Source organism: Manacus candei, unplaced genomic scaffold (genome assembly GCF_025592945.1).
Source record: "Manacus candei isolate 608988 ecotype Guabito, Panama unplaced genomic scaffold, ASM2559294v1 h1tg000015l, whole genome shotgun sequence".
NCBI classification, from domain to species: Eukaryota; Metazoa; Chordata; class Aves; order Passeriformes; family Pipridae; genus Manacus; species Manacus candei.
In genome coordinates this window covers 15,670,927-15,694,223 of record NW_026138063.1, presented here as the reverse complement: position 1 = coordinate 15,694,223, position 23,297 = coordinate 15,670,927, and the positions used below count along the sequence as shown (strand labels likewise).

Sequence of the window (23,297 nt, the reverse complement as noted above, 5' to 3'; positions counted from 1 at the left end):
CCAACATACGGCCCATAGAAAGATATAATGCAGATATCACAAGTGAACAGCATATTATTTATTACTGTAATATGCAAATAAAGTTACTTTTGACAAAAGACAAGGTGAAGATCTATGTATGAAGAGTACATATCTTTCAAAAAGAAAAAAAAAGGAAAATAAGGGAAATCGTCACTTCAATATATATATTTCACAGATAAAAGATAGCTCAGTTAAAATAAGCTATCAGCAGCATTCACAACAAGAAGACATTAAACCTGTAACAAAGAGCTGATGTGAAAGTTTATGTGAGCATCTTCTCCAACAAAAAAAGCTGATTTTAAGAAGTTACTGTGTGTTCACACCATGTGTTGCAGTTCAGTGCCACCTCAGTTGTTTTATGTGACTTTTAAAGGCCATACATAACTACTATATGATTGAACTGATCTAAATCTTAAAGTAGTTCAGGGTTTTCTTAAGGTGTTTTTTTTTTGGCTCATTTCAGTGATCTATTTTAAAATATGTCCTTGCCAACAGTTGTAGAAGTGCAACACTAAGAAGCTGGTGAATTGCAATATAGAACAATACACACAGTGGTTCAGAACTTTTTCTCAGCCAACTTTGCAGCTATAAAGAGGATCAGTAGTGTTGCAAACTCAACTGTGTCTAATAGTTCTTTGATATAATTGAATAGTATCAATTGTTTTTTTAAGGAATTCCAGCAGCACATATCAGTGTTATACTAAGAACCTCCTTTGTCATGCAAAAAACTTTCATAAAGCTAGGAGGATAAAAACATACAGTGACTTTTCTTTGATAGAAAAATTAATGTCGGATTCACCTCTCAAAGCTGAAAATTATGTCCTGTCCCACCATACAACACCTTCTGCATTGGTTACCAGGTGCTTCATGTTAAGAAAATTTATTTGAATAATTCAAATGTTCTTTAGCTCTTCTATGCTCTGCAGCATCTTATTTTCTAGTGAATAAACTTCTCAAACATGACCAATCTTATTCAGTTAATGGTGTATACTATGAGCAGGAACACAACTGCTCATAATGTAAAAGTTTTTGTTATTAAAGTAATTGTAAGAGAATTTAGTGTGCTGTACTAGAGCTCTTTCCCGTGGAAGGACTCAGTGGCAATGTTAAGAAGTTCTACAGTACCTCTAATTAGGTAAAGGGGCCACAGACCCCAGACTGTTCCTGGAATCATTTTCCAGTCACGAGAATATTTTCCATATGTTTCCCGTTTCTGCATTTATGATTTTTTTACTTCAGGTGCATTAAGTGTCACAGCATTTATAATGCAGCCTGTGTGTTGAGGATGGCCACTTTATTACGCAGTTGATACTTTAAAAAAATAAAATTAAAAATCCTTGAAGTAGAATCACAGAATCACAGAATATTCTGAGCTGGAAGGGACACACAAGGATCAAGTCAAAATGAGTCACTTCAGAAAAATATAAGAACTTTTCTTCAGTTTTGTATCACAGAAATAGTAACTTTAAAACATTCAATTAATGGAGTTCTTATACTAGCATTTCAACAGTACTTGACTAGCCAGGCAAGAAATACAATCATTTTCTTATACTCTGTAACTATCAGACTGAACACATAGTAGGAGGGACCTTTATAAATCATTCATGTCCTGACCAAATTCTCTCTAGGACTTGTGTAAATCAGGAGTAACTGCACTGCAGTCAGTGGATTCTCACCAGTGGTTAGTGGTGAAAAGTTGAAAGAGAAGCAAGGGTAAAGGCTACTAGCATTGTGCTGATATTAAAAGACTAGCAGTGTGCTTTTAATCACTGTATTTGGTACTTCTAAAGTAAGAGATCTTAACTATTTTAAAAGCATGTTTCTCATAATTTATTAGCATTATGGAGCACATTTGCTTTTCACTTAAGTACAGCTTAATGTGGTTGGTTTCATAAGAAAAACATCTTCATACTGTCACACAATAGAAACATGAAATCAAAAAAGTTCTGTAAAAAAACTTCTGGAATTTGTTCTATACTTGTGCTTCTTCTGTAGATTTTTGTCTTGGTTGTTTCTTTTGAATACAAGGTTGTATAAGTAAAAATATTATTCCCACCATGTATAGCAAGCCAGCTATGTAAAAAGAAAAATCGTATTTTTGTGTGATGTCATAGATCCAACCTGGAAAATAAGGACAAAACATGTTTGTTACAAAGCTTGACAACAAGGTATACTGCATGGGAAAATACAAAAAATACTTCACATTTCTCTGATGACATTTCAGTCAAATCCACAGATGTTTTGTGGAAACAAACAATTTTCAAACAAGTTGTCACAGGTCTTGAACTTAAAATAGACATTTTGTAATCCCAAACCAATCAGCTCTTCCACCCTACTACTGCCTTTGTGAAATCCCCAACACTGCCCAGTTCAAATGCTCTGCCTTGTGCAAGCAAACACATTCCCGGGAGCTTCCTCAAAGACTCACATACCAGTAAGACTTTTGAAGAGATATAATCTCAGTGCTGCAGTGACTCTCATTCCAACCTCAATTCCTTTGCAAAACCACATTAAAGTTATTTCAGAAAGGTTTGAGAACCCAAACTAGCAAAATTCTCTCCTGTCACGCTGGCTGCATTGCGATGACACCACAAGATCAGCAGCTCTTTTTACATCAACCACTTGCATCCTATTTGCTTCGTAACCAGTGACCAAATACAGAGCCACGCTCAGCACAGACTGAGAGGTGCTGAGGGAACATATGGCAGAGTGAAACACTGCTGCTTTCAAAGGGCACTGAGTGAGCTTTCTTCTGACTCAGAGGTGGGCAGAGGAGCTGTTCTCTCTTTTCTGGGCTGCTCGTGCTGCCAGTGGCTTCCCTTCAGCCCACAGCCATCCCTGGCTGACCACGGCCAAGACTAGCAAGGCTTTTTTCTGCTTTCTTCTGACCAACATCCCTGTAAAAGAGAGTTGTAGTCTAGTACAGTACTGACAATTAGGACCCCTGTCTCTTCTGCACTTCTCTGCCTCTTTCTATGAGAAAATTCATAATGAATGTCTGTTCAAACCTAAGTAACTAGGGGTACTATGCATATTACACTTCTACCTTCTGCTGTGAATGGCAGTAAAGAGGTTATGAGCACTTCAGTCCCCAGAGTAAGTATTTCTGGCTGAAGGAAGGCAAAGTTAGTTACGTCAACACATCCACTGGCAGCTTAAAGTGGTGACACCCAAACACACTCCACAGTTCTTGGGGGTAATAACTGTGGTACAAACAGCTGCCTGTCCTGGGAACTAATCATCATTTTTCATGTGGTAGAGGAATGGGTATGTATGGTAAGAAAATTTAATAAGAGGAGTCATACAGTTATTATACAAACATCTGTTGTTTAGCAATTTGAACTTTTTACCTGCAAAGGGTGGTCCAAACAATGCAGATATTCCATTGGCACAAATGATGATGCCATAGGCATTTGCAAGGTGTTTAGTTCCAACTAAATCTTCAGTCACAACAGGCATTAGAGAAAAATAGCCACTGGAAAATCCTATTAGAGCACAAACCACAGCCAGGCCGACATATGTTTGTATTAGTGGCAGAGTAAGAATGCAGGTGACCAGGGTAAAGTTAGCCATAAGGAAGACATTCCATGTGCTGATGCACGGGAGATCAGAGATGATTCCAAGGATCACTTTACCAAAAATATGAACAATTGCTATAATGGATGTCAAAGGAAATACATTGTCCTGCCTAGATAAGTTGTACTGCTTGACTATTTCTGGAAGATGAATAAAGGGAATGACAAAGCTGCTATAGGCAAACAAAGCCCAAATTATAAAGGCCACAAATACTCTGTTGGTAAACAGTGATGCAGCTCCAAAGTAGCTGGAGTACCATAGTGCAAAGCCCTTCCTGACTGTAAGTGTCAGCTGGCTCACTGTCTTAAGCAAGCGCAGTCCATACATACTCCTTCCACTCCCAGAGCTACCTCCGATTTCTGTGTGCTGAGCACTCTCAAGCACTCCTTCATTTGCTGCCTCTTCTTTTTTCTCTGGTTCTTCACCGAGGACTCCATTAGATTTTATAGTCTCTGTAGAATGGGACAGAGCTTTTGCTTGATTATCTTCACTATTACTTCTCACAACAGATTTTTCACTCAGGTCTTTGGGGGAGAGAGGTCTCATTAGTGCCCCACAGACACAAAGGTTCAGAGAGATGGCACCCTGGATGAACATGGCATTTCTCCACCCAAATTCAGCGCAGAGGTACTTCAGTAAGGCAGTCATTAAGAAAGCTCCAAATCCTGTTCCTGTGGTACTGAGCCCTTGTGCAAGTGCTCTTCTCTTCTGAAAATACTGCCCCACCATGACCACTGCAGGCAGATAAACCATGCCACTTCCAATGCCTATGAAAATAATAAAAAAAAATCCTAGATAAATTCAAACTTTTTGCCAACAATGTAAAAAGCAATGAAAAACAGATCAGTTTTATTCCTAACTTTTATGCAAGCATACTGGTAAAACCAATAATAAAAATTAATATTCAATTCTGATGTCAGCTTTCATTTCTGTCTTGTAGTGTTTTCCAAAATTTTCAGTACTCATTCCAGTGAGAATACAAAACAGATATTTAACTGCTGGAAAAACTTAAACATGTGGAAGATAAAACCTTACCTCAGTTCAGCATGACACTGCTGGAAGGGCACAAACGTGCCACAACCAATCAGGGACAGTTAATGTGAGGACAAACACAGACACACCCTATTCTGCATTTGCAATAGCTGCATCTGATTGTATCAGTGACCCGAACTGCTTAGTGAGCACATCTTGCTGCTTTCCCCTAAGTTCACCAGCAGTGAAGATTCACACTGAGTTTTTGTCCTTGCTCTGTAACTGTGGTGCCTCAGTGACCACGGTATGTGTTTCAGGAGTCAGCACCAGGGCTTAGCACGGCGGGGGGACCTTGGGTGGCTTCCAGCCTGGTTCTGTTTGGGCACTCCAAGGAAGTCCAGGGAGGGCCACACAGTAGCTGCACAGGCGTAAGCTTAAAAGGCAGATCTCTAATTTTGTAGAAACCCCCTCACCTGTAGTTAAAAACCAAGGTATATACTTCAAGCAGAAAGTGTTAAGAGCTGTGCAAACTCATCGTTAAAGAAGACAGTTGCCCATTTTTTCTCACAGCCTATTCCTCATAGAGGAATTTGGACTGGAACAGGTGTATGCAGAAGATTCTTCCCAATACACTGTGATCATAATTCAGAAGAGTGTTTTGGGGTTTAAAAGTTTTCCTAAATAGGTGATAACACAGCTGCAAGCAGCTACAGCATGATCTAGCTACAGCTAGGTGAGAGAAAGAACAGTGATTCCAGCAAAGCCTGAAAAAAAGCCCTTCAACATCAGAGCAGTGACCATGACCAGAGCTGACCCGTTTTGCCTATTAGAAGTATTTATTTCTTTGCTAGGCAAATACACATTCAGGTTTTTATTTTGCACAAATGCCCCTCCCCAGCCACAGAGTTCAGGGAGGCCTCTTTGCCCTCCTGGGGACCTCCTGCTCCTCAGGCTGCCCTGGAGCTCTCCTGCCCCTCACTGCTGGCCGCAGTGAGGAATCAGCTCCTGCTTGCACCAGCACTCACCATGTTTCCCCAAGAATACAGCATTTTAAAATGGTGTTATCTTTTCATTCTGTGGGCTACATAGCGAGAGACAGTCTGATTACAAGTGAAGGCCTCGTACCTGCCTCACAGGCACACATGGGGCCGCAGGTCTCTCCTTGCCTTTTCCTCACAGATTCGTCAGGGCCAGCTCGGCTCTGCCCCCGCCATGCAGGGCCTCGGGGACAGTCTGCCCCCAGCCCACAGGGCCTGCCCGTGCCAGCGGCTCCAGGACAGCTGAGGGGAGAAGGCTCCTCTGCCCCCACACTGCTGCTGAGGGGAGGAGAGCCCGCAGAGCGGGGCTGGAGCTGTCGGCCAGGCGGTGAGGGGACCAGGCCGTGAGGAACTGGGGAAGGGGAACTACTCTGAGGTAACCCCCCGGGATGGGCTGAGGCAGAGGGCTGGCTGCGGACAGGGAGACACGGTCGGGGTCACAGGGACATCCTGTGAGAAGGCGGGAGCCATGAGTAAGCCCACAGGCACAGCATGGGGGCCCAGAAGTGATGGCAGCAAGAGGCAGCCACTGTAAGGGAACAGCAGCCATGAGAACATGGCACAGACTTCCCTGGGGTGGTGGGGAATGAGGTGACCGTGAGCAAGGGGATGGGAGAGAGTGGGCAGAGCCCGAGGCGAGGGGTGAGTGAGGAAACCGTGAGTGAGGGGGTGGTGAGCCAGGGACCGGTGAGTCAAGGAGATGGTGAGTCAGGGACAGTGAACAGAGGTCTCATGGAGCTGGAAGGAACATCTGAGGCACTGCTTTTCTGGCCAGAATTACTCCTGCAAGACCATTTTATTTCTCCACCTCACATGAAAGTTTGCTTCCGAATTTTTTCCATATAATCTTTGTCACTTTGTGTGTGCTCTTCCTGAAAAGCAGCAAGGACTGAGGGAAAAATATGTAGATTCCTGCCTGCTCAATTATATTCAATATATACAGAAACAGAAATTCTGAAAAAGGCAAAACCCTGTCTGTGGCCGTTGTTCTTTGTTCAGACATCATTACTGATGTCTATGGTATGGTGGTATAATGAGTCAGCACAGTGACCATTGCTAGTTTCAATATTTCTCCACCCAGAAGGCTAAATCAAAATTTCTGTATAGAAATTCTGTAGCTTTCTATGAAATTCTATGAAAGGACAGTTTAAGAGAATGCCGAGTACTGAAGCTATTATTAGTATTACAAACAATTCCTTTTTTTCATGACGTTTCCATCTGTCACATATAATACAGACACTGTGCTTCATTTGCAAACATAGCTGGCCATGTTATCTGTGGAATGAGTAATATTTCAAAGCCCCTTGATTGCTCAGTGTTGCTCAGATGATAAGTAAAGCCCAAATTTTATATTTCTTACCTGAGTAACTTTCACATTTCTGCTTCATATCTATTAATAGTATCTCTTTGCAGAAATGAACAGTAAATAAAATGAAGTAGTGCTTTAAGCAGATAATACTGGGCTATTCTACATAACACTTAAAGTAACTAAATTTTTTCACAAGACACATTATTGCTAGAACATGAGCATTCAGGTACTAAGGATCTGTTGATTTTGAAGAAAAATGCCTTTTCATATTTTGATCAGGGTCTTACAAGACAAAAGGTTTTCTAGACATCTAATTTCAATTAAAATGACAAAATATTACTTCGGTCATTTTGGTTGTAAAAAAGTGTAGCACTATTTGTTGCTATACATGATTGCTGATACAATGTGAATATCCTTTATTAGAAATTAGGTATGAAATCCACTCAACAGTGTTTTAACATCTTTAAATTTCATTTGTTAGAGTTTGGGTTACATTAATTCTTCCAATTAAAAATGTCCTCTAATATATTCACTTGGCTAAAACTGATAAAAGCCCAATCCACTGAGTAAATAATTAAGATTTCTAAAAAGATAAAAGGCTGTAAAGACTGTGAAAGAAGAGCTGGAATAACTTTACGATCTAACTTCCCTCTTGACTCACTCAGATAACCTTCAAAGGAATCAAAAGTAATTGAACTTTCCAACATTAGTGCAGCTCTTACCGGCTGTCACCCCAAAGGTAAGGAAGAGGTAGTGCACACTGGAGGCATAGGCACTCAGGATCCAACCCAGGGCATTCAGTATCCCTCCAATTATAGCTGTCAGGCGGCACCCACACATGCTGATGAATAAACCAATAAAAGGACCTGTTCAAAAACATGGGGAAAAAAAAAAGAGAAAAGATAAATTATTTATTTAATTCTTTTGCTCTAGCAATTTTTGACACTGACTTTTTTAATGCTTTAAATAAAATGTAAAACATCGGGCAACTTGTGCAATTCAGTTTATTTTCCATATTACTGCTTAAAATTATGCAAAGAAAAATATGACCAACTGATCAAATACTTAGCAAATACCTGCAAGACCTAAAATCAGAGTTGCCTCATGAAGGATAGACAGTTTAAACAGAGGAAAAAGCTGAAACTGCTGTTCCCAGTGCTGATGCTGTGTGAGTGCAGGCCTTTTTCATAAATAACTAGAAAGTAAACATTTTATTTTGTTTTCAGTGGGATATTTTAGGCAGATCTAAACACAGCTTTTTCAGTCTTCATTTAGGGAGCCATAGGTGTATATATACACATACATGCAACCATATCCTCCAGATATTATTTTGGATTGATCCAACCACAACTTAAAAAGTAAGTTTTAATTCAGCTGCCAAACTGAAATATAAACTGAATTCAACATTTTCTCCTCCTAGGTAGAGTACAGGAAGGACCACAAGCTTCACAGATCATCTGTTTCCTTAATTATAGTGAGACCTTGAAGTCACAGGCTTCCTTTCCTGCTCATCCTGTCTCCTGGACTGACATCCCTATCATCTTCCCTGTTGTTCCCTTTTCCATCTAAATTGTAAAACTCGTCCTAGGGACTTCAAAAAGGCAACTCAGGACAACTTTGTCAGCTCTGCTAATAAAATGGGAAACTAAGAAAATACTTTAGGGATGAATGGCAAACATATTCTAAAAATCTATGTAGTTTGAAGTAAGAGATGCTAGAACATACCTACAATAAGTGTGATGCCCATGCTGAGGGAGCTGACCCACGCTGTTAAGCCACGGCTCTGATTAAACTCTTCAAGCCATTCCATGTTGAGTACTCCAAGGGCCATTTGGGAACCCATGATAAGTATGTGCACAAGGAAAGAGGAAAATACAATCATCCAAGCCCATCCTCCATCGATGTTTGGATTAGGCTTAATTGGCTTACTTCCAACTTTTGAGTTGTCTCCAAAATCATACCCAATATCCTCTCGACTAGCATACATTTTCTCCACAGTATTCTGAAACAAATGCAGTAAATACCTACGAAATACACACAAAAATATCAGACTTTTTATTTTGGCTATAGCGAATACCACAAATCCCTATCATATTTCACCACTTTTATTTAGTGCAGTTCTCAAGTTATTATTGTGATTTCAGTGTCCAAATGTAAAATGCTTAGAAAATTGTCCAATTAATTTATTTCTTTGTGTACCTTATTATCATGGCTGTCTATGCAGGAGTATTTACAGGCTAAGAGTAGGCTGCATTATTTCCATTACTATAGATTCTACTTACTTTCAGGTGGCTGAGAGCACTCACTCTTCATGGGTTGACTGTGGTCACAAAAAAGACTGGTCTCTCTCTGTATATTTCTTCACTGTATCACCTTTTGCTGTCCCAGTAAGATTTTGTGCCTTTGTGTTCAAGTTCATAAAGCTTTGAGTAAAGAAATGAAATCCTCAAGAGGCAAGTAGATGAAGTTACCCCATCTTTTCAGAGGAAACCAGTTTTCAGATGTATTTCTTCCTTAGCAATGGCAGAACAAGAATGAAGACAGCAAAAGATAAAGAATTAAGGTTCTTGATTTTCAAAACGCTTTGCTTACATAAATCACAACAAGGGGATTGTTACTACCTCTCTGGCAAGCTTTTTAGTAGAGTCAATGTGACAAACAGTTTGCTATTATGCTTTCAGTTTCCATAGTATTAATCCTTATAATCCTACCAAAACCAAAGAATTCTTCCAAATGAATGTCAGTGCCTATCAGAATCAAACCCACAGGCAGAGTTATGTATAGGTGTACAGAGGAGCAAGCCATACTTAGCTTAATTTGATTACTTCAATTTATTCTGTTGTTACTCTAAACAAAGATTGCAACACAATGTGAAAATAATTTCAAGACCATTTTTAATTGATTAACATGCAAGGTGCAGAACCCAGCCTTCCCTCCATCTGATTTCTGCTGCAACAGATTGAAATATTACCCAACTGTGGAGCACCACATAGGTTTCCATGGAGACTAGAAATGTAATGATACAATTTACCAGAGATGGTAATTTTTTGTCTTTCCTTCTCCAGAGAAATAAAAAGAAACATCAGCTTCACGACAGTTGAAACAGAGAAGAAAGTTATCAAAAATTGTTTAAAAAAGCTCCTTATATATTCTGTGAGCCCTCAGAAGGTGTCCTTCTGGGCTAGCTCCTCACTGCTGCAAATGGGCAGTGAATGGACTAACTCAGATTCTGTACCAAATGAAGATTTGTCTTTAAATGCATGACTGCATTTTGCTTCTCAAGGTACTACCTTTCCAAACGATTTTACTTTTTTTCTGATTGCTAGGTGAACACAGAGAGATGGCCCTGGAGTATTCCACGCTGATACACAGATGGAGTCAGAGCTGACTGATCCAAGCTGTTTTTCTCACAGACAGCAGTGAACACCTGTTGACATGTGTGACCTCCCCAGCCTGGCTGTTGGGTAAGTTACCTTTGCAGTCAAGTGCCACCTGACCCCTCCTGGCACTACAGGCAATAATGTGTAACTGAGGGCAGCTTGGACACGGAGGTTCCTCCAAGAGCACACTGATTTGCCTCATACAGTGAGCTGGAGCTAAAATATCTTGTAATCCTGGCATCAAATTTTTCACAGACAAATACTCTTCAGTGACTAAGTTCTCCCTAGCCCTAATTTGGCCATGGCAGGTATTGGTGACAGGGAAGAACAAGAACTTGTGTACATTTAACACTGCATGGACAGATAAACTGGGATCGATTGATGAGTCCACACCTGGCTGCCAGTGGGAACGGGTACTGAAATGCCTCATAGGCTTTTGCTTTCCAAACTGAGAAACAGGAAGAATGGGGATGGTGCTTAGAGGTCTTTCCAGAGGTCCTGCAGGGTGTTTGAGGCAGGAAGGGTAGCAGGGGAGCCAGGCAGAGCCATGTGGGGGTGCAGACTTGTTTTTTGATGATAAGACAACAGCCTGGGATAGCTGTTGTAGCTCATCCTTCCTCTACAAAGGGTAGGTCTTAAAGGTGACATCTCAACTCTTTCCTAACAATGTACTTGGAGCCAGATCCCCTGTTGCTGTAGTTTAGAGGACTACCTATGGAGGATTCAGCCCACTCACAAGAGAGAAGACTAACTGCATAAAGGCAATAAACACAGTGAATAATCATGCTAATGGGAAATCATGAGAAATAGCAGAATGAAGGAAAATCACAAGCTATTATACATGCTCTGCATAAGATTAATGAAAATGTATGATGGATTTTACAGTACATCTTTGATAATGGAATACAAAATTATGTAACTGAAAATTCAGAGTCAGGATTAAATGTGAGGCCTCACCTTTCTCTTTTATGCTTTTGACTGGTTTTGTACACACCTGAATCCTGATACTGGATACAAAAATTTTCTTCTTTGGACAGAAAATTGACACATCTTTTACCTATTTTAAATTATTTGAAGCAAATATAATTGACATTGAGCTACAAAGATATGACACATTTCTGCAGTCTTGCTGACAGAATGGGCTTAGATTAAGTAGATGCAAGTTAATGTCATACTTGCATCAACCTCCACAAATCTTCAGAAAATGCATATATTTTCCCTTTGAACTGGATTATTGCTTATTATTACTGTTTTACTGTTAACTTTTCCCTAACGTCACAATTTCAGAGTGAATTCACTCAAAAGCAGGCAAGTCATCTCCAATAACTGCACAGACTCTCAGGCTCTGGATAAAGCAAGGAATGGATGCCTGGATCACCTTCCCAGTACTGACTCATCGCCCCATGGCCTGTTGTGCCCAGGAGAAATGCACTTACCTGTCCTCAGCCTTCTTCCCACACCACAGCACAGCCAAAAACAGTCTCATGAAAGGCAGAGGAGCCCAAGGGAGTCTTTGTAATTATGAAATCCTGGAGAGCCAGGCCAGTTTCCCCAGTAAGCAAGGCAGTGAAGACCCATTCACAGTAACAATGTTTGAATACAGCCCCTCACAGGGAATTGCATTTAAAGGCAGGAGAATCTGGATTCCTGTTTGGTCAGCTGGAGAAGATCTAGATTTTTTTTTTTCAGAAAAGCTTTTAGGACTGTATGCACACAAAGTATGCAGAGCTCTCAGAAAAATGGCCCAGATAGTAGTGCCTGCAAAGATGCTGAGCTTTTTTGAAAATCTGACTCATGAGCTATTTCAGGGGCAAATGCAGGTGCTGTAATAAGACCATAGTTAGCAGCAAAACACCCAAGTTCCCTGTACTATCAGTGGAGCTATGGCTCTCTAGCCGGTAGTTGAACTAGATCACTGAAAAACATCTGATCTTGATATAAAGTCCATATGATGAATAATTGACATATACTTGGGCAACCTCTTCTAGCACGGGACTGCCTCAGTGTTAAAAGTTACAGAATGAAATCGTACTTTAAAGGCACTTCCAATGGATAACTCATAAACGTAACTCATAAACTCATAAACTAGTAATGAGTTTTGCTTTGCAATATTCCCAGTAGACATAACACATGTAATTATTTGTCTGCTGAAGGCATACAGAAAAAACATCGTTAAAAACATCATTTATTTTGGTTTTCATATGTTTTGGCAGTCTGACCTCACCTAGCCAACACGAGCACTTCAGCTGTCAACCACTTCACTGGAGATGCGAACACTGGCCACTTCTGCCACTCAGAGCCACAGTGGCAGGAGTGTGTGTCCAGCAAAGAACACAAAATCGGGGAAATTAAATGTTAAAAAGGCTAACTGCCAGGGTCACAAGTTTGCATAAAGTCGGCAGCGGTTCCATTTCCAGACTGGGGTGCTGCCCTGCTGTCCCTTCCCGAGAGCTGTTTCCCAAGCCCTGCTCTGACCTCCCCTCGGTGCTGTTCTGCCGCGGTGCGACCCACGCGTGGTGCCACGTCCCCGGGGACTGCGGGGATTGGTTTAGACAGTAAAACATTTTTCTCCTAAGGGAACGGGCAGCTTTTGCCAAGGGAATGGTCAGCTTTCACCAGGCATGCACCTTTGTTTTGTACGCGGTTACGAGAGCAGCCCGAAGGCAGGGGATGTACTTTTCGCCCCAAGATAACAGATCTGGGAGCTCCACATGCTGAGCCTTCCCCCAGCACTCCAGTGAGGTTCCCCCAGCACTCCAGTGAGGTTCCCCTACGCGGAACACCGCGCCGGGGCTGCTCCGGGGGCAGCGCAGCAGCGCCGGTGTCGGGCAGGGCGGGGGCCCGGGCACGGCCCGCGGGGCTGCGGCGGGGGCGGCGTTCGGGAGGGCGGCGCGGCGGCGGCACCGCCCGCCCGCGGAGCACAAAGGATGACCGCGAGTTACCCCGCTGCGGCAGCCGCGCTCCCGGCCCGCCGCGGGTCACGGGGGTCCCCGCGGTCCCCGGGCAGCCCCGCGCCCCTGCCCGCGCTGCACCGTGCGGGGACAGCCCGGCCCGGCCCGGCCCGGCCCTGCGCGCCTTTGCCGCAGGCGGTCCCTGCCCGCTCCCGTCCCGTCCCGGTGCCGGTGCGGGTGCGGTGCGGCGGCTCCTGGCTCCTCCCGAGGTACTCACCGCGCCGGGCTCCGCCAGCGCCGCCGTCCCTGCCCGCCACGGCGCCGAGCCCCCGCTGTCAGCCCAGCCCGAGCCCCGAGAGCTGCTGCGGGCTGCGGTGTCCACCTGCGCCCGGCCCCGCTCAGCCTCGCCCCTGCTCGCCGCCCCGGGGCTTATTTTCCATTGGAGTGCGGCACTGGTCTGGGGCCCCCTGCCCCCCGGGCGGCTCGTCTTCTGCACCGCCTTGTCTCCATTCCCTGCAATTTCAAATCTCCACGCTCTTTCATTCCTGCGATACCGGCTAATTCTGGTTTGGCGGAGCAGATTTGCAATCCTCTCACATGCACACTCTTGTGGCTGAATGAAGTTTATTGCTGCACAGGTTATCGCCGGAAATTTACATCCCAGAGAGTTAGAGGATATAGTCCAATAAAAGCAGCCAGTATCAAGATCTTAACGGCCGTTGAATTATGTTTACTTCTTCGTTGAATTTATGCACCTAAACCACCCTAAGAATGAAGCTCGAAAGTTTCAGTGTATGGTACCGTATTTGTGTAATAAATACGTTTCAAAACTATTACTCCCTTAGGAGAAAAGCTGCAGAAATACATTATTTTTTTCAGACCAGTATTTACACCTCGGTCGTATCTTTCTGAATAATCTGACTAATGAGATATATATTCTGCAATTCACTGTTTTGATTATTTGCAGTGAATATACCCAGGCTAAAATGATTTTATGCCACCATACAAAACTTTCATCATCGAAGAATCTTGATGTCCTAGCAGTGCACGTAGTAGTATAAATGAAGACTGTTCAAGAATATGTAAGAAGTACTTTGAGAGAAAAGAAAATGAGGAGAGGCCAACAGGAATGTTTTAATGGTGTTGTTAATGCTGTCTACGTGCAAGACATGGTGGTACAGAATCTGTTAGAATTGCTTTTAGAGGGGTTAAAATATGTGTTTGGGGCTTTTTATATATTTTTTTCCTGCATTTTTATTTGACTCTTTGGTTTATCTGCTGTTTACACATGAAAATCTCATCTATTTTTTAATTCAAAAAATGTGCTGCTCCATTATGTATTTAGTCTATCAATATATCATTATGAAACACTTCTATCTGGGTTAGATTCAAGTGTGTGGCAGACTATGGGCTGTTGCTATGGCTTCGGTCTTCACATAAAACTTACACTACTTTGCATTGTAGTCTTCAAAAAATAATCCTTTCCCACAATAAACTACTGGATTACTGTCAGAGACTTGTGATTGGGTTATTTATTTTTCCTTTATAAATAAAACTAGATTCATCATTTTAAAAGACTATGACACTGCATTGCAAATGTGTGTCATTCTGAAGTATACATATTCCTTGGTTCCTTTGTGTTTTACAGAAAATACCTTGCCCAACAGTGTATGGGCATTCTTATCCCAGAATTTAGCTTTGGCATTAGCTTTTTGCTTGCAATCTGGTTTCTTAAAAGGTATAATGCTAGGTATTTGACATTTGAAATCTGCTGCTTGTTGACTAATGTTATTACTCAAGTTTGAGACACATATATTTGCACTTGTGAATTATCTAACATGCTAACATGTTTTATGAATCTGGCACAGAAATAGATTTGTCTGTTAACCCCACATTGCCTCCCGTACCTGAGATGCTGCCTGCATGCCTAAATCCTTGTGCCAACAGAGATTTGATCTGATGGAGAATTCACTTAGCTGTGTCATACTGCTTCAGCAGTTCTGCTTCATGTGTCATTGTGGTTCTGGGCTATAAGCCTGGATTTATGTTGTCTCTTGGGAAGGTGAGTATGTAAGGACCTACTTGAATTTAACCATGAAATTGTGCAGGTCTAGCAGCAAGGGTACAAACTATGTTCAGTAAGGGGAAAGTCCATTTTGTAAGAATGGGAAAGACAATTCTATGGTATCAGAAAAAGTGCAGGTTTTGGCAAAGATGAATAAGGTGCCTGATCCAGTAAAATAAGATGTAAGCCAAGTCTGACAGATTCTGGTGCACCCGTGCACAATCAGTCACAACTCCATGGACTCGGCTTCAGACTTTTGCTCCTTGTTTTGCCATTCACTATTGCTGGCAAGAGTCCAGCTCAACGATCTTTGCCGCTCCCCTTCGGGGAGTTTTAGATCGTTATCAGATCTCCCCTTATTTTCTCCTTTGCCAGGCAAACCAAGCCCAACTTCTTCAACATCTCTTCACAAGTCATGTGCTGTAAGCCATTTACCATCTCATCAGCCCTCTGCACGTCCCTCTCCTGTTTCTTGAAATCCTTCTTGAACTGGGGAGCCCTGAATGGGACATATTATCCCAGGTGTGGACTCATTAGCACTAAATAAAGAGGGGTAATAATTTCTATTCATCTGCTGTCCATGCTCCCTTCCTAATGTAGCTCAGTGTATGGTTCACTTTCTTTGCAATGAAAACACCCTGTTGGCTCATGTCCAACCCAGTGTCCACTGTGACAGCCACATGCTTTTCAGCTGCTGCTACCCTGAGCCTGCACTGGTGCCTGGCACTGTCCAACCCCATCTGTGCACTCTGCACTCCTCGTTAAACTTCATGAGGTTTCTGTTGACCCGGGTTTTAAGTTTCTCAAAGGCCTCTCAACTGAACCTCCGCTGTTTGTTTTGAAAACCACCCCTTCTAAGTTAGTCTGAAAATCTGCTGCAAGTGCATCCTGTATCCAAGTTACTGGCACCAGTATTGACTCCAGACTGTTTTGTTTGTACTGGTCACCAACTAAACATCAACCCATTGATTCCTACTCTTCAATTGCCCAGCAATCCATCCAGTTTTATCCATCTAGCAGTACATTCATCCAGACCATACTCTTCAGCTTTTTCCTCACCCTGGGCTCCAACCACTTGCTTAATTCCCATTGCTCACAAGGGCAGCTGTGCTGGAGAGCTTACAGGCCATTCAGCCCTCTGCAAATGTGTATTGATGAACATATAAAGTGCTATTTAACTTCCCAGCATTTTTCCTCTACTTCTGCTGCAGTGCTGATTATTCTCCTTCCTAAAGTTCTCATTAAGTCACCACCCTGCTTCCCATGCTGCAGTGATTGATGAGGGAGTACAGGTTTGAAATAAAGCCTGGTTGCTGCAGCATCAGGACACAGAACAAAAAAAACATCCTTCTCCCACTTTTGTTCAATCACTGAACTACTAACCAGTGCAAAGAAGCATCAAATAATCTGGTCAATTCTTTCTTTTACAATTATTGCTAAAAGGAAAGATAATTTATGGTATTATAGATTTTGCCTCCTCTTTTTTCCAGAGGCCTCTTCGGGTTACTGAAGAATTCTGTGTATTTGCAAGGGCATGTTACATTGGTCCTGGAGTAAAAAGGAAAAACAAGCCAAACTTAATGGTGTAATTTGCCATAGAGACTGCACAGAAGTACAGCTTTCTTATGACACCCTAAAAGCTTGTGTGTTCTGTTCATTTTGTTAACTCCAGACTGCCAAACAGAAATAATGCATATTTTCTTGTTTTCTCACTGCCTGTCTGAGGAGAATCCTTGGTATCTTTGGTGGATTCACCACAAACAACATTCTCAAACAATACCCCAAGCAAGTATGAACATTTTCAGCAACTCCCCCGCCTACTCCCATGATAGCTGCAGTCTTACTCAAATGGGAAAGAATGAACTAATTTGCTATCTTCAAGTTCACCAAAGACTGAGGATAGACCATGGGAATGGATTTCAAAAATAGAAGAAAAAGCAACATTTTTATCATTGCCGCCATGGAGAATTCCTTTTGGAGAATAACTACTTGTCTTTCCTCTTTCTGCTCTCCACAGCTGCATTATAGCAGCTACAGATATGGAGGGACTAAGAAAGTCCTGTCCAGTTTTCTTAGATCCTTCAGGGGGACAATGCAGAACCATAGAATGGTTTGTGTTGGAAGGGACCAACAGATCATGTAGTTTCAAACCTGCTATGGTTAGGAACACCTTCCACTAAAGCAGGTTCCTCAAAGTCCCATTCAGCCTGGTCTTGAACACTTCCAGGGACGGGGCAGCCACAGCTTCTTTGGGCAACCTGTGCCAGTGTCTTACCACACTCCCAGTGAAGAATTTCTTCATAATATCTAATAATAATATCTAATCTAAAGCTACCCTCTTTGAGTTTAAAGTCATTAAACTTGGTAAAACATCCTCTGAGTATCCTATGAGAGATGTGAGAGTTTCTGGAGTGTATTGAAAGGACAAAAAGATGTTTCTCATCAGATGAGGATGCTGCAGGGGTTAACAGTCCTGCCTCAGAGGCTATTTCATCAATGCCTTGACAAGATTCACATTAGAAGTTCCCCCAGCAAAACTGAGTATTGCCTCACATGAAAGATTGGGGCCAGGCTCTTCCTGCCACAAGAAGTGCAGTATGAATGAAGTGGGACAGTGAATGGGAATAGGACACTGAGCTGGCAGGGTACATTGGGTGGGTAGGAGTATGTACAGTGGCTTCTGCTCCTGAACTGGAGTGCCACTACCCACATACTTTTAAGTTCTTCAGTGGCAGCAGCAGCAGCAAACCTGGGTTTCCATGTTGTAGATAAAGATATCCATAGGAAAACAAATGTTTTGCAACTCCTTATAGTTATTTCCCTGATTCAGAAAGTCACACCACAGGAGCAATGATACTTGCTCACAAAACAAAGGAAGAGATGACAAAACAGTCCTTTCTTGCAGTGCTATTTAATTTCAGCTTTAAACGTTAGCAATCCAAGTTACATATTGAGGAGGTAAAATAAACTATGCTATCAAAAAGAACTCTATTAGTCCTAAGTGCTGTTGTAACACTAACATGTTTTGCACGTGGAGATATCTCGCTTTTCTGGTTTAAAACGTGTGAGCATAAGGGTGTGGTTGCAGTTGGCTGAACATCTGAAGTGCGGTGTGAGGAGAGAGAACTCGGGGGCCTCTGATATGACTCACAGTGGCACTGCAGTCACTTCCTCCAGGTCAAACTTGTGCATGTAAGAGATGGCAGAACATTCAGTGAGAACTGCATGACTTGGTCATGGGTCACACCTGTTGCAAATACACCGCATTAACTGCAAATTCCAGCAAGGTCAAATTAGGACTGAACTAGTTAATATAAATTATTTATTTCAGTGGTACCAAGGCTGAGTCCTGCACCCTGTGGCATACAAGTCTCAGTATTAATCTGTGTGCAGTAGCTTTCTAAAATTTTCACACTTGGACCCAACGGGTCCAAAGTAAATGTTTTGCATGTCTTATCCAAATCAATAAATTTGATTTTACTGCAGATTAAGCATGAAGTTTTAAATGTATTCCTGGCTTTGTTCTGTAGTTTTCTTCATGCTTATCTTGACGGGCATTTAGGTCAAAAGAATCCTGATCTGTAAATATTTTGAAAATATGGTCTGAAACAGTGTTTGTGCTTGTAAATTTTGAGTTCATCTGAGATGGATCTGTGATTTTCCTTTTTGTTTCCCTTTTTATTCTCTGTAGCACCACTGCCAAAGTATTACATTCTTTATAACCAGTGCATGAAATATCAATGCTTTCATGAAATCCGAACATCAACATTTTGGTAACTTGATTTGTATAAAATCCCAAAACAATGTATTTTCAGAAAGGGTATTTTTTAAACCCCAGAACTGCAATGATGTTATGATTCACGAGAACAGAGCAAGTAAACAATGATTAGAGACAGGAGGAGACACGTACACTGTCCTCCACTGGATCGAGAGCTGTAAATATGTCAGCCAAGTTAGAGCAGGTAACTTCCTCAATTCACAGCTAAACTTCATTGTGTGATTAGTGGCTCAGATCTCATAAGGTCGCCTCCATCAGTACTTGAGCCAGGTATTTTCAGGTTGTGTGAAGCTGCCAGGGTGTTCTCAGTGTTCTCCTGCTGTTGCACTCTGCAAAGCTGCACGGGCTGTTTTGGAGGGCTGGGGTGTGACTGATCTGCATTAGGCCAACAAAACCCAGAGATTCTGCAACAGAGATTGCTGTGAGAGCTCAGCCAGAACTATTTGTACAAAAGCTGCCATTATGCATCCAAAGTAGAGTCATTCCTTCCTTCTCAGTAACTGTTCCAATGTCACTTGCTTGTTTTGTTGGGGTTTTTTCAGTCTCTCTCTGTATAGCACTCATATTGTCAATAGCTACAGTTTTTGCTAAACAGAGATAGGGAGGGAAATGGAATGTATTATTAAATTACCTCAAGTTCCTTAGAAAATTTTAATAAATATAAACAGGAGTGCAAAATAGAAGTATATTTTATGGGTTTTTTTGATTTGTGAGCATTTTGTAAACTTCAAAATGAAATTCAAACATTCCATTAAGGCCTGGGTTACGTTTCCCTGTTAAGTTCTAGTTCTTGAGCTGTAAACAGAGGGCTTCCTTTGAAATGTATAACAGCACAAACTGTTGTTGCCTTGTGCTTAGTTTGTCTGTATCTCAGTGTATAAAGAAATATTTGCAACTTTTCAAGGCCAACTAAACTTTCAGTGGTAGATTATCACTATGCTAATCTACATGTGAACCCCTCCCAGCATTCCTTCTCACCCTTTCTGCAGAGAGTTCCAAGAGAAAGTAACAGTTCAGATTATATGCCATCCATGGTTGTCCTACAGGTACCATTACCTACAGGTTGCCCCCTTTCCAAATGACATTACATGTATCAGAAACTCGGTCCTATTCAGGACTCCGAAGCTGGATCAAGTGCCTCGTGCTTCTGTGAGCTGGAGCAGTTTCCACACGTTTTGTGGGGCACACAGAGCACCAGAGCTTGTTTTCTCACCACACAACAAACTGCAAACCAGCAGGATCATGAGTCCATGGGACTAAAGGTATCAGATCATTTGTGTGGATATCATGGACTGGATCATCAGGGTATTCAGATGAAACTGAAACACTGAGACATTCTGAGCAGTTACTGAGCAGTCTTTGGGAAGGTGAGATTTCCATGAGATTAAGGGTGACCTGTTGGGTGGAAGAAATCGTGCTCTGATTTCTAAGGAAGCAGTGAAAACAATGCAATACCTGTAGGAATGTTTCACATCCAATACAGAATGAAAAGTACAATATAGGTCATTTGTGTCGTTATCAAATTAGTAACTGCTCTTCAATAATACAATTTCTGTTACTTTTGCTATTTATTTTAGATTTTTTTAATAAATATGTTAACATCCACATCTAAAGAAATCACCGTGGTGTAATGATGATTGCAGAAAGTAACCTATCAGCAATGAAATTTTAGATTTCAGGGCTTTAATATTTTAGAAATTACCTGGTATTTGGTAATATAATGGACTAAATTGCTCCGGGTTTTTTTTCCCCCAAATTTGATAGCATTGCTTTAAGTGGTGCAGAATGAAGCTGTTTTCAGAATCTGCCCAGCAACAAGAGCTGCTCTCTCTCCCTCTAGTGGAAGATAATAAAATAGTTTTCTTTCTGTTTTTTCATATGTAAACCATCAAGTAATACTGTCAGAGGTTGAAAGCTTTTTTGAATAAGAGTATATCATAATTTGTGTTTACTGTATAACATAAATGTTATACGAATAGCACTGTAATGCTTTATGCTTGCATATTAATATTTTTCTGCAAGTGCACTGTTTTTAAAGTGATTCTATGGATTGTAAAATATTTCTATGTGTAAGTATCTACAGATATCGAGACGCTTTCTAAAAAAACAATAAAGGCCCCGAAGTTAAGATTAAAAATAACTCCTAATCTCAAAAGTAAAATACAGTTTGCTTAATGTTGAACACAGGAGCTTGGTATTTGCCAGATTGATCCTCAGTTTAAAAAGGAAGTACCTAAATTATAAACTTTTTATTTCAGCCCAAAGTGCTCTCAGTATTTGTGGTGTTCACCAAGAGGAGTGCCACAATATTTGGATGCAATGTGTATCTTCTTTTTATAATTAGATGCTAAAATCTACTGCTTTGTTTCAGTCTCCTAATAAACAAATTTTTAAAGAACAGCATAAACATCTTCCAAGCATTTAGTATTCATTGGGAGTACAAACTGCTTATGTAAGTAAAGATTTACAGGACTAAGTCAGTAATTAGGGTAGTAGAAAATACTTCTTATGTACTACTGATTAAACAAGATATGCCTATAATTACTCCACTTCTAGTTTCCAAAATGTACCAAGACCATTTTTTCTTGGCTAGATTCCTGTTGCTGTTTTTCAGGGGCACGTTTGATTTCTAATTAGGCTGCTGAGCTTCTTTTTAGTGTATTTTCCTATTTTGTGTTTTTATCTCACTTTCTCTATTAGTACTTTTCCTTCCCTTCCCTGTTGCCATACAACACTTCACACAGGTAGCTGGGGAAGCTGTCAGGCCAAGGGGATCTGTAGGCACATGCAGGTAACTTGAGAGTCTTCATCTTTTCGGGAAAGGCACTTTCCCACCTGCAAGTCACTGCCTTGCACTGAGTTTGTCACTGTGAACATTTCAGTTCGATTTCATTTGAATTTGTGTATTTGTTGTTCTTACCAAGTCACTAAAGGGTAACAAAGCTACTGGACAAGAAGTGTTGGGCGACAATTCTGGGTTGCCGCCGCCTCACTCAAGTACTAGCAGAAAGTAGATCTCTGAGCAAGACAGGAGAGGTTTTATTTTCTTGCACAGAGGAGTGACTCCAAGGACTGTGGTGCAATGAGTCAGTCGAATTGTAATTGCTTTAAGAAGCAGAGAAACTTAGAGAGGGGGGTGAAACAGTGCGCTGAGAGATGATACAGGAGAGATGGTGGAAATGCCACTATGGCCTCCTATCCGCACTTAAAATTCTCCTCCGGCATAAGGAAGAGACGTAAGGGAGGGACAGAGGGATGTGTGAGACAGTGCTTTTGTGAGCCCAGCAGCTCTGCACTTTCATCCCGAAAGAGATAGGCTGGCATAAATGCGTCCCAGGCTCTGGAATCTGGCAAACTATTTACAGCTCGGTTAGTTTGTGTTGTTTTGGGAGGGTGACAGAGAACAAAAAGCAGAGGAGCAAAGTGCGAAAGGGACATTTGTCCACTCACTGTATTATCGAATGGAGAGAAGTAATAGATTGCTGGACAGGATAATGTCATCCCACACACCAGCCTGCAGTCGTGGGTTATGTTTTCCCAAATGCTCATTCCTTTCCTTTCAGTGTAATAAGAATGTAATAAACATTGTTATTTGAGGGAGAGCAAGGGCGTGGGCTCCCGGGGCGTTCATTCAAGCCAGCTCTTAACTTCGCCCTGGTTGCAAAATGGACTCTGGAGCTCCAGTGGCCGGTGGTGCCGGAGGCCCTGGCACATGTTGGAGGTGCCAGTGCTGCTGCTGCAGCGGCTGCAGCTGAACTGGCACCAAATACTCTGAATGGAAAAAACAAACTCATAAATGTCCTCTAATTTAAATCAGTTGATCATCTGTGGGGTTGTATTAATAGGGAATGCAAATATGATTTTAATACAACTTTATTATGTTTAAAGGAAGGAAATGGTTGTTAACTTCTATATGTATCATTTTAGAAGTACTTTTGGTCCATGATTTGAAATGTTTTTTCACCCAATTAATGTGTTCCTCACACTGGGATGATGATTATTTCAGCCTCAGAATATTTCCAGGTGCACTGTCTCTAAGGTTAAGTATTGCAGACCTTCTCCTCAAGATCTTTTTCAAAAAGGCACATGCTTTATTCAGCTCATTTCAGTACTGACCCGACAGTTCCGCCTGTTTGTACCTTTCAGTGCATTTCTTAACAGAAATGTAATGCGACTGTAATGAGGAGCTATAATTAGTATTAATGAGGCTTCCTGGAAGGAGCAGTCATCGCAACATTTTACCGTCCCTAAAAATAATAATGTTCCAG

At 41.6% G+C, this 23,297-nt stretch overlaps 1 protein-coding gene across 2 annotated transcripts; it reads right to left on the bottom strand.

Annotated features, from left to right (window-relative positions):
- Positions 1-425: 425 nt before the first annotated feature.
- SLC16A14 (solute carrier family 16 member 14) lies at positions 426-14,511 on the bottom strand. 2 transcript variants are annotated; one of them, XM_051781953.1, is made up of 6 exons: positions 13,464-14,511; positions 9,198-9,428; positions 8,641-8,939; positions 7,638-7,781; positions 3,372-4,364; positions 426-2,142 (listed from the first exon to the last, which is right to left on the bottom strand). In XM_051781953.1, exons 3-6 carry the CDS (start codon positions 8,900-8,902, stop codon positions 1,994-1,996), a joined length of 1,548 nt encoding a protein of 515 aa, XP_051637913.1. In that variant the 5' UTR covers positions 8,903-8,939; positions 9,198-9,428; positions 13,464-14,511; the 3' UTR covers positions 426-1,993. The 2 variants fall into 2 exon arrangements, with proteins under 2 accessions (XP_051637913.1, XP_051637912.1); XM_051781952.1 differs by having other exon boundaries at positions 9,198-9,424.
- Between the last annotated feature and the right edge of the window lie 8,786 nt (positions 14,512-23,297).

Bases quoted from the DNA above. Each gene is read 5' to 3' on its own strand.
- SLC16A14 (XM_051781953.1), bottom strand. From the start codon at position 8,902: ATGTATGCTAGTCGAGAGGATATTGGGTATGATTTTGGAGACAACTCA. The intron at 7,782-8,640 runs GTATGTTCTAGC...GTTTTTGAACAG, and splicing joins GGGCATCACACTTATTGTAG to GTCCTTTTATTGGTTTATTC. The intron at 2,143-3,371 runs GTAAAAAGTTCA...CTTATTTTCCAG, and splicing joins GTTTGGACCACCCTTTGCAG to GTTGGATCTATGACATCACA.